This window comes from Balaenoptera musculus, chromosome 7 (assembly GCF_009873245.2).
Source record: "Balaenoptera musculus isolate JJ_BM4_2016_0621 chromosome 7, mBalMus1.pri.v3, whole genome shotgun sequence".
Taxonomy (NCBI): Eukaryota; Metazoa; Chordata; class Mammalia; order Artiodactyla; family Balaenopteridae; genus Balaenoptera; species Balaenoptera musculus.
Window position 1 is genome coordinate 51554695 of NC_045791.1, and position 12001 is coordinate 51566695.

At 31.7% G+C, this 12001-nt stretch overlaps 1 protein-coding gene across 6 annotated transcripts in view; it reads left to right on the plus strand.

Annotated features, from left to right (window-relative positions):
* UBR3 (ubiquitin protein ligase E3 component n-recognin 3) overlaps nucleotides 1–12001 on the plus strand; it is a 224368-nt gene that overhangs the window by 163533 nt on the left and 48834 nt on the right. For all 6 annotated transcript variants that reach the window (XM_036857253.1, XM_036857254.1, XM_036857259.1 and 3 more), the window contains 2 exons: nucleotides 67–203; nucleotides 6246–6331. In XM_036857253.1, coding sequence (XP_036713148.1) covers nucleotides 67–203; nucleotides 6246–6331 — 223 coding nt within the window. The remainder of the gene's footprint in view (nucleotides 1–66; nucleotides 204–6245; nucleotides 6332–12001) is intronic.

The following is a 12001-nucleotide window of genomic DNA, read 5'->3' on the forward strand; positions in this document are numbered from 1 at the left end:
TGTTAGACTATTATTAGAGAAAATGAATATACATAAACTTTATATGTATGTTTGTGTTTTTTACAGTCAGAAACCAACTTAAGTAAAGAAATGGAATCTGTAATGAAAGATATCAAAAATACCACTCAGAAGAAATATAGAGACTATAGCAAGACTCCAGGCTCACCAGATAATGATTTTCTCTTTATGTATTCTGTTGCTAGGTAGGTATACATAGTATATACTTCTATATTTACTTAATGTTAATAGTTTATTTTATTTTATTTCTCATTCATATTTATTTGAAAAAAGGTTGCATATTTTTAATGTTGGTTGAAATTATGGCTAGTTTTAGAACCTGCTAGAGGGTCTGTAAAAGTAGAGTTTTCCTTCATTTTTCTGAGGAGTTTTTATTTTAATGGAATATTAGTTTAAGTATTATTAAGCATTATAGGATATATGAGGAAAAGTATATTATTAACATTTGGGACAGATGTCTACCTCAAAGCATGTGAGTATTATATATGAAGGGTGTTGTTAAGAAATCACTGTTTAAGCCCTGTCAAAAAAGTAATAATACTAAGAACTAAAACATTGTAATATGTTAAATACTTCTAATTTATAAAAAAATAAGAACAGTAAGAAGAACTAACTTTGTTTGTTTTAAGCTCATGCAAGATCTAGTAATGTCCTAGAAGACTATAGGTGGTTTAGAAAATCAGATAAAGGAGAGGAAACAAGAGATCAGGCATGTTCTAAACTTCTGTGAGTAGCTACCAGCATCTCAAGAAAACAGAGGTAAATGCTTCTCATCTTTCAGATTAGGTAGAAATAGTCTAATCTACTGAGTAGGTGTTCAATACCTAAGAAATAATTCCGAATAGGAATTTTAGAAAACTTAATTGAATGAAAATGGAGAACCGTAAAAAAAAAATATAGGAGAGAAGCAGGCACAATTGTAAACACATTCTGCCAGATCTGATATTGTAGACCCTTGGATATCTCTAGAAGCATACTTCATATTTTGTTCAAGTAGTATTGTAATAGGTAAGATTTAGAGAAATAACGTGACTTGAAGTCATGCAACAAATTAGTGGTAGAGTAGGACTAGAACTCAGATTTCTTGAGCTGAGGTATAGTGTTCTTTCAATTACTGTTCTCCTTTTTCCTCTCCTTAGTTCAGCTTTTATAAGTCATATATACGTGAAGTTCATCATGACCATTCTCTCTGCCCCATTCCTGGAACAGAGGGTAACAAAAGAGTGAATGAACTATGTACTCTTTTGAACCCAGGAAAAATGGAACCAGACTTAAGAAAATTGCAGCAAGCAAGTTAGACCTCAGGATAAGGAAACATTAGTTTTTGGTCTAAGAATGCAAATGCTGGACATGGATTGATGTAAAAGGATCTAATGGATTGGGAAGTAACTAGTCTGTGTATTCCTAGTCTATTGTTATTTATCTAGAATGCTTTGGGGGAAGATATAACAGTTAATTTAACATTTTGTCTCTGAAGAGTTACCAATTACATACTTGCAATAAAATATACTTTATGTGAAAACTAAATTGAATATAATTTAATTTTGCCAGGTTTCAAGGTTTTATAAAGTTCTGTACAATATTATGGTAATAATGTTGTAGAAAAGTGACATGGATGTAGACCAACTCAATGCATGTATATACACACACATATTTATGTCACTTGTGCATTTATGCCTTTGATTTTATTAGTGTTGACCTTGTAAGAAAATCCTGGTTGAATGGGAATGATCTGTACATGGAATTTTGCTGTAGTATGATAAATCAAATAATTTGATTTAAATTTAGTTTGGTAGAAGTTTTGGATTCCTATTTCTTTGTTTAAATATATAAATAATTTATAGACTATATATATAATTTTTTAATAGAAATATTTATAGAAAGCTTGCTGTGATAATGGGAGACTTTTTGAATCAACATATTTTTGTTTTTCTCTTTTATATAGAAGCAGGGACAGATGTCAAATGTTATTTACTAAGGGTGTATATAGAGAAGTGGAGAAAATATGCTCTCCCATCCTCCCATCCTTCTCTGATCCTTAGTGGTAAACTCTAAAGCAACAATATAATGATTCCAAAAGTGAAAGTATATATAACCTTTAAAAACGTTATCCTTGGTTAAAATTACTCAGGGCATTGCAATGTTCTCACAGTGAGATTGCATGCCTTCTCTAAGTTTTACTTAATCATTGAAAAGAAACACAAAAACCAAATTGACTCAAAAATTAACAAAAACATGAGTTAAAGGAAAAAAGCATGTGTATTCTATTTGAATAAGATGTAACTTTTTCAAGGTAGGAAACCAGGTCTTTACAGTTATCTTCTGCCTGGCATATAACCTTGTTTCATTAAATACTTATGATTACAGATTATGATCATTTTTATGCCTGAAAGGTAGTCATTGAAATATTTAGCAGTATTTAAAATGGTTAAGTAAGTAAAATATTTAGAAGTAAAATTAATTTCAGTTATTTAACTTTTGAATTAAATGTTGTGATTCTTAAATGTATAGTTCCTTAGAACGTGCAAATGTATTTGTATTTGACATTAGTAATTTGAATGGGCTACAACCCTAGTTTCCCAGGACTGAATTTCTCCCAGCTGAATAAGTAATTTTGTTTGCTCTTTGGGGAGCTTAAATTTTTTGATGTTTAGAAACAAAATATTTCTAGTGGGTAACTAGCGCGTAAAGCTGTATCCTTTAATAATTGTTTTTGAGCTATTTTTTATTTTTTGGTAGGACAATATGTATCTCTTTGTTTTTAATTTTATTTGCAAGGTGAAGCCTTGGAGGATTTTCTGAGGGCAGCAAAGAAGAAATTGTTGGAATGATCTCTTTTTGTTGCATTAAAATTAATCAAAATTACTATATTCAAGTTTTAATGTATTTCCAAAAAACATTCTATTGCAAATATCAGTCATTCAAATGGATTATGGAAAATTAATTTTGGAGAAGAAAGCTTTCTTCACTTCAATGCCAATTCATTATTTCATTATTGAAACAATGAATCACACTAATTTGAGTAATTGATTTTTCCAAAGATTTTGGACCCAAGTTATGTATAGCCTAGAGTTATTAGTAAGTAGCACTTAGCCTGTATGTGTGAGAAACATGGAAATGGAAAGAAGGTGAAATGTGAGTAACTGAGATGTAGATGGAGAGACATCTTTAAGTCATAAGTGGGTAAACTGTTCAGTAGAATGAATGCAGCTTGCTTTATACATTAGTTGCATTATAAGTTTAAACTTTATAAACTAATTATGTTTGAAATAAGAAGAATGCTTGCTAAAACACCAAATTATGAATCCTTTTTAAAACTAAAGGAAGGGTCAACAAGATAAAGATAATAAACTGCAGGGATTAGAGAATCTTATCACTGGCTACATATCAAAACAAAGAGGTGTTCAGGTCCTGGGAATTTTTTGAGCACTTTGCTATGTACCATCAGGGATATAGAAGCTGCATCTGAAATGGTCCCTGGTCTCCAGGAATTTACAGTTTAGTTGGAGAAACAAAACTAATATACATCAATCTGTATAAAACAATATAATTTTTTTAAACTTATAAAATATTTAAAAATATAAATATTAAAAATATATATATATTTTAAATGGATATATTGAGAAAGTGCTGTAGAACTTCAAAAGCGAAGATGAGCAAATTGAAATATAAAGTGTGTAGAAGCACTTCTTTCCTGTTCCAAGAAAAGGGAGTTAGTTCTCCCTAACTCTTGGAGGAGTTAGAGCTTGAGCTGAGTATTCGATAATATAGGCCAGGCCATGGTATGGATGAAGATCTTTTCTTCTCTGAGAAATTGAATTAATTGGTCATCTAGTAGGGGTAGGCTCAGGCCTTGAACCCACACTATACCAGTATGTGTTTGAGTCTCTGTGTGTGTGTGTTTGTACACACGTTTGTTTTTAAAATTATAGCTCTAAAAATATAAGTTAGTGCCAAACGAGGGGTAGAAGGCATACTTAGTCAAGCAAAAAGAAACTGGAGCATAGTTGGAGGAGTTTTTATATGGGTGTATCTAGGTGGCCACCATGATAGGCTTTAAGCAATCTTTCTTTCAAATGTAGAGATTTTCTCTTCTTTTTTATTCCCTGTCCAAACTAATTTGAATGTGTTTGTGTTAGAAAATATAGAAAGTTGAGTCTACTTTTCTCCAAGAACAAAAAGGCTTGGAAAACGTCTGCTCCCAATACATCTTAATTGTTATATCATCCATTCAGGAGGGCAGAAACAGAATATTGCGTTACGATTTTCAACAGTGAGGGAAAAGCAGACATGGGGCATGTGACACATTTGTGTGTTCTTTTCTCTAGCAAGACTTAAAGGGCCAATTTTGTTATAAATTAAATAAGGAGAAGGTGATGGCTAGGGCTTCTGACATATTGATTTTTTAAATCCTAGATATTATATGAACCCTTTGGATAGGTAGTTTTGTTTTCTTAACTCAGAAGGAATGTTGTACAGGAGATCTTCCAACCATAATCTGAAGTAATTAATTACATTTGGTAGTTTTCTTTCAAATATTCTTTAAAATCAAATTTCTGGTAACATGTTTATCATCCTTTAAAGTATCTTATTTGATGATTAAATAAATAGACTTGTTATTGTATTTATATTTTAATGAATATTTTTGCATATTATGCTGAAATAAAAGTTGACATTCTGGTTCTGACGATCATTTGTAAGAATCGCATTTCTGGTTAGCTCTTTTAAAAGTACTATCTAGGAAATCTTAGTTTTTATAAGAGAATATAGCCATTAATTTTTTTCTACAGATTAGGCAACAGAAGATTTGTGAAAACAAAATGTATTGATCTCATTTATATTCCCTTGATGAAGGAACACATGCTGGTCTCCGCTCGCTTTCTGTCCACTAATATGAAATCCTTGTCCCTGCTTCCTTGCTGGTAGGTTTTTAGAAGTTCAGTGAGCAATGCAAATCACCTGAAGGGTGGAAAATTCCCTTGTCACACAGATGCCCTTATCAGCGGCAACCAGATGGAGCTCTGAACAGGAACATTATCAATGTTAAATTGCTTTTTCTCCCTCCTGAGTAGAGAGGATTAAAGCATTCCTTTAGAAATGGGTGGCAAATATACAGGTTTAGAAATATTAATATTTTTAACAGTTTGCATTTATAAGTAAATATATGAAAATAACATTTCAAAACATTCTGTCTTCAAGATACAACCAAAACCAGCTCAAAATGTTTTGTTTTAAATAAAATAGGGTTCTATTCTTTCCTGAATTCACTTGCAAAGAGTAAGCTTGAAACGTTGCCTTTTTTTTTTTTTTTTTTTTTAAATGGGGGATATCTCACTCTTAGTGTCATATATACATACCTTGGATATAAACTAGTTTATTCAGTTTTAGTTGTGGCAAATAAAGGTGTGTTTAAGTTTATTAATACTGTTGAAATAAAAATACACACTGTCACTCAGAATTTTCGTTTATTATTTTGTCAAAATTGATTGGCTATTTTACTGTTACTGCTTTTGAGTAAATCTTTAGATTCTGCATCAGTTTGATTTTTGAAATGTCAGTTTACTAATTATTGCTATTCTGTAAGCTAATAATTGCTAAATATAATTTCAAATCTATATGAACAATATTGTTGTTTAGCAGTGTTAATAGTTATACAACGTATTTTAATAAAACTGTAATTTTAGAAGTCTATAAAGGAGACTGCTGTTTAATTATATGTGTTGTTTATAGCCACTTTGATGTTAGTGATTTTGTTTCTTAATAATGGTTTCTAGATGCCATCTGAGCTCCAGTGAGTGATAACCATTTCTCTGATAGAAAAATTGGTATGCCCTTGTGTGTTATATGCCAGTAACCACCTAATCAGTGGCTGCCAGAGTACAGATTCTTCCATCAGATTCATATGCGGGTTTTTGAAATGTGTTGCAGTTTTTTTCCTTAAGGCCTAGTTTTTAGTATTTGCCAACATCTGGGATTTTGCAACAATTACACTGTGACGTGTGCAGTTTTGCAGGTATAAATATGAACATATAAGTAAGGGTAGATAAACTGTTCCCCTTTTAAATTTCTAAATATCAGATAAAATATGATTATTACTGATATTGCATAAACTATAATTTTTCAAATAATAAAGTTGAAGAACTTTAGGTTTATTCAGACATATCAATAGAACAAAAAGTATTACTTCAATCTAATGACTGTGATATTTTTTAATGCTTTGCTTACAGAACCAATTTGGAACTTGAATTAATTCATCGAGGAGGGAATTTATGTTCAGGTGGTGCAAGCACAGCTGGTAAAAGGTCTTGTTTAAGTAAGTCTTAAGCAGTGCTAAATTTTAAAAAATTTCTGATTATTTCATTTTGAAAGCATATAAAGGCAAAGTGGTCTTTTGATGTATTTTCAAATTCTTTTTATGTTTTGTATAATCAATTTTAATAGTGATTATATGCTTTAAATGGTTAATCTTAGAAGAATCATGAACATTTAGCTCTTTCTATACTATGATTGGTCAGTAAATAAATGTCATAGTAATTAATCAGAATTACGTTGGTTCAAAATTAAAACAGTGTATTATTCTCAACGATAAAAAATTTTCCTCAAACTTAAATTCTTTTAAAGAATTTTTATGTTGTCTGGACTTAAGAAAATTTTTATAAAGACAATTTGTGTCACCTACAGATTTCTATATAAATAGCTGCTGTTAATCAGTGAAGGCATTTGTACTGTATTTTGATGTGCACAAATGTATTAAAATGTATTAAAATTGTAGATGTTTACTTTTATTTACGAATATGCTTTATATTGTAAACTGAGCATGATTCTTCAGTACTTTTTGTAAGGGTATATTTCTGAGAAGTATCATTTGGAACTTAAAGTAGATTTTTCATGAGCATGGTTTTGATGCTATCACTGTGTAGTCATTATTTAGAGAATTAATGTGAATACTAGGGGTAATATTATTTAATGTCATGTACAGTTAATTATTGGTCCCAAATCAATGGAGTTAAAATACTTCCTAATATGATTGATATGGGAAATAAAAATTGTTTAAAACATAATGTATTTTTTTGAAAAATGAATATATTTTCTTAAATGCTAAAAATATTAGTAATTATTTAAAATTATCAATATATATTAGTTTTTCAAAAATACATGTATATTATTTTAAGAAGATATATATGTAATTTTGGAATGATTTCAGAGCAAAGGACTGATCAAAAACACCTTGAAATTTCTAACATAAAGATATGAACTTATGTGAAATTTAACCAAGTTACTTTTAAAATTCTTACTAGTTGTACTAGATTTTGATATTTTATTTTGTGGTATCACTTTGTTCCTGGAAATTTAAGGTTTTGGAATTTATTTTTTACTGAGTATTCGGTATTTACTGACCCCTTGATGTATATACTTAAACCCTACTTGTGCCCAGTGATGTAGTATGTTTTATAGAAGTTGTTGATAAATAGGAGTTTTAGCTTCTAGTCTGTTTGAATTGGCAGAAACTATAATTTCACTTACATAAATTATTCTTTCTTGTTAATTTGTTGTTTGGCATTGGCTGATAATATTCCAGAAACTGTTATGTGAGAAAGTGTTTAGTAAAGGAATTTTAGTTTTATGCTAGAAAGCTACCTTTTCCCCCCCTCTGAGGTACTTAAATTTATACAGAGGCTTGTAAATGATGAACTTAACCAGAATGCTAAAAATAGTAGTAAAAGTCTAGCAGCAGCCACTTCAATTATCACCCTCAATTTTAATTTAAATTATTAAATTGATAGTTACTTCCAGACTTTTGTTTCTTGTTATTTTCCCCTTTAGTGAATAAGAGATTTCAAGGTGCCAGTATAGAAGAGGTTGTGATGAAGCTTATCCTAAATATAAGTTAATACTGTTTTTAGTTTTCTTTTTTTCCTTATCAGTTATGTTAGTTCTTTTTCCCCCCAGCTTTATTGAGGTATGATTGACAAATAAAAAATTTTATATATTTAGGTTGTACATGATTTTTTTGATTTTAGTTTTCGTATGATGTATTGTTCAGTTACTTATGCATTATTTATCCTAATTATTTATAAAAGAGCTCTATAAATCATGTATGCAGAATGTTATATGTTCTATAAAATCCCACTATTTTGCAAGTGTATAAACTTAATGTATTTGTTATTTACTCAAGCCTAACTCAAACCTAATTTAAGTTTAATGCAAGAGCATATTGAAGGTGTTTCATAGGATCTTAGATCAAATATCTCATTTTTTTCATTTTCCAGTAGAACTGTAATGGTATTAGTAAACAAAAATTTCACTTTTTCTCTAGAGCCTATTCATAAGTTAGTATTTTCCTTTTCCCATTCATTACTTTCTACGGCCTCTTAAATATATCGTTTTTAAAATGTCTTTTCTCATTTTCATAATATTTTGGTGAAAGAGAATGAGAAAATGCTCCACTAATTAAGCAAATGATAATGGAAGTTACACTTTTGGAGTAATGTTCCATCACAAATTCCTGATGAAATTGAAGTTTAGTTTAGTCGAGAAAAAATTTAATAAATTTTGTCTTGAATGGCTTGCGTAATGCCCGATAGATAATTATGGATGGACACACACACACACACACACACACACACACACACACACACACACACAGTGGGGGCGGGGCACAGCACAAGATTGACCTATTTACAACAATAAAAGCAGAAAATATTACTGGCCAAATTTCTACTGAGAAATCAAATTGTCGTGGAATAATGCCGTTCAGCACTTCCATATTCAAACAAATTTTTGAAGTATTGAGATAAAATGACCAGTCCAATCAGAGTAAAAGTTCATTCCTAAATATATGTCTGGGAAATTTTCCACAGTAAAAAATGAGCAAAATTAATTCACATAGCAGCATACTATGGTATTTTAATTATACCTTACGTTTGCAGTTTTAAAGTTTAAAAAGTGCTTTCACATAAAGTATTTAGTCTTTAGAATGACCATGTTAAATAGGTGTTATCTCTTTTTCATAGAAAAGAAAGCTGGAGTTCAGAGTGATTGCATTGCCAAGTCATATAGTTGGAAATGTCAAAGCTTGCAATTGAACCCAGTTCTCTGACATTAAATTCAGTTATGTAAGACATATCTCTTGCCCTTAGGTGTCCCAAAAGATGCAGAACCTTTAAAAACTTTCACCCCTGGGCTTAGTCAAGGATATCCTACTGCACACTGTTGCCTTGGAATATTTCCAGGATCTCCCATGCTATCCTTCCTGTTATCTTGCCTATTTTCTTTTGCCAGCCATTCACTGTGAATTCTATTTTTGTTTTGGGCCACTCCTTCAGACATTTTCTCAAGTCCTCATTCCTTCTTCCTTGGATACCAGTTGGTTCTCCTTTATTTTTCACCAGTTTGTTGGCTGGTTCCCCCTTGCTCCTGGTGTGAGCCATCTCATCAGCTCCCACATGCAGCTCTGCTCCTGATTTCTAGGTCCGAGCTGTGGACCTCCTCTTTATTCACTGGAAGGTCAGGCATTAAGGACCTTGTATTCAGCAGATAAGACTGATTCTAGATAATTTATTGTAAGAAAGTGTTACGCTCTAAAGTGGGGTATGGATAAATTTCTAGAAAATTTGGAGGTTTGGGATCATATATAGCTTGTAAAATCAGTGAAGCTTTTGGCGGACATGGCATTTGAACATGGTTTTGAAAGATGACTGAATTTGGAGTTTTTGTTACAAATTGGTATATATACTGATAAGTACCACCAACTTGGTTAGCAACAGATGTAGGACAAAGCAGATGCAAAAATTGAAGGCATAACTTTTTATTAAGAATATTTTATTAAAGTTACTCAGTTAATTTCTTCATTCAAGTGATTTGAAAGTAGACATGGAACGCCATAGATTCCAGTGAAGTTCACAGGCTTTCAACACTTTTTGCCATGATATTCTTAGTGTATTTCTCAAACAGAAATTGTTGAAACCAGTGGCTGGGGTGGGGTTGGGAGGAAGAGGTGTCATTGATAAATTATTAATATTGGAGGATAATTTTTTAAAAATTATCTTTAGTTAGATCAACATCTTTCTATATCTTTGAGTCTGAGCTTTCTGCTTATTCCTGTGGTTTAACTAAGGAGCCAAAGTTCATATCACAAATGGATTTCATGATTTTATAGAGATAAAAATTAAACTTTAGTCAAGAAAGGTTGAGGCAAACCCTTGCTTTGACATTTTCATTTGAGGTGCTTTAACTTAATTTTGACATAATATATGATCTTTTCAAGAAATGATTCACACAGTGGAAAACTGCCCCCTGTGTTTGTTATTCATAGAAAGCAATCCAGCTTAGATGTGTGCATGCAGCATGCAGCTCAAAGTAGTTTTAGTTGCTCAAAGAATGAATTTTTGGAGAATTCAGAGTTAGAGAAAATTATTTTGATGTTAATTTCACCCTGCAGTAAGGCTTCATAAAGATATTGTTTAATATCACAAAATTGCTATTAAGTAGTCTAATCTTATTCTTTAACAGTGGTAAAATTCTGATATCCATGGCTTAGTAAGGTCCTTTCAGATTTAAAAAACTATGAATTCTACAAATAGGTTGGATCACAACTTTTGTTCTGTTCTTTTTGTTACCCCGTAACAAGAAGAAAATTTGGCCACCAAATTATTATAGTGGTCAAAGTACATAAATTAATACAAAAATGTAGAAATTGCCTTCAGACTCCACTCTTCATGAGTGGGCAAATAGTTTAATGGCAAGCTTATTTAATCTCATGGCTTCTGTTCTTCATAGTATCCAACCAGAGGATTGTTGTAAGAACTCAGTTTTACAATGTATGTTCAAGTCTTCATAGACTGTAAATCTCAACATTACTGTTTCTACTACTTCAATACTACCATCATCAAATTGGGGGTGGGGGTGGGTAAGGGGGCCAGAAGCAAGATAAAAGTTAATTTTCAGCCTAGTCTTTTTTTTTCTTTAAAGAAAGCACTTAACAAACCTTAAGTTTGACCTGTTAAAAGATGGGGTTAGAAGGACAGAATGGGATTAAAGACTGATATAGTTTATTTACTGGGAACAAAATACATTGTTAATTTGGGGTGGCCTGGGTTAGAGGTGTGGTTTAAGATTTTGAGCTAAGAAGAGTGGCTTCAGCTATTCTTTGAAGTTTTTCTGCAGGTCCTGTGCTTTGTGGCCCATCCTGTGGGCCTGTGCTTTGTGGCCCATCCTGTAGTCCTTCCTGTGTTAATGGTGTGATTATTCCAGGAACTAAGTTCCACAGATAATAATTTCCACTGTCAGGGCGTAGGGGTCCTGAGATCTTGGTTGGCTTAGGGCAGGGCAGCTCCTTTTTTCAGCAGGAGCTGAAAAAAGTTTTCAGGTTCTCACTTGGGAGTTCCCTCCATCTTTCCACAGGTCATTTCTCAGGACTGTGTAGAGGAACCGAGGAAGCTGACTCTGCTGTGAGAGGTGTATATACCCACACCAATTATATTCCCCCTAGGATAAATGGGTCAGAACCATTTCCTTACTTTGATTATTCAGTTATAGAGAAATTGAAATTTTTTTTTTCATGGTAATTTAGAGAGTCATTTGGCTAGTTGAAAGTTTTTTCATTGACAAGTATTTAATACTTGCAGTGATAACTGCACTGATAGAACTAAAATTTTGAATGATCTGGAAATGCAGACCCAGTTAAGTTTACCTTAGGTAAATTTTAACAGTGGTACAATTTTAAACAGAACCAATTTCTAAAAGTTTTTAGGATAAGTCTTTCCTTTAATATGTATTTCCGTCTTAATGACCAGTATGAGTGTTATACTAAGAAATAATCTGCCTGTTTAGAACTCTTACATGTTTAGAAATGACTGCCAGAGACACAGAATTTCCAAGCTGGTACTGAGCTCAGTAAACATCTGTTTCGAAAGCATTTTGAAAAATATGTTATGAAAAACATATAACATATAACAAAAACGTATGTAACAACTTTGCGTTC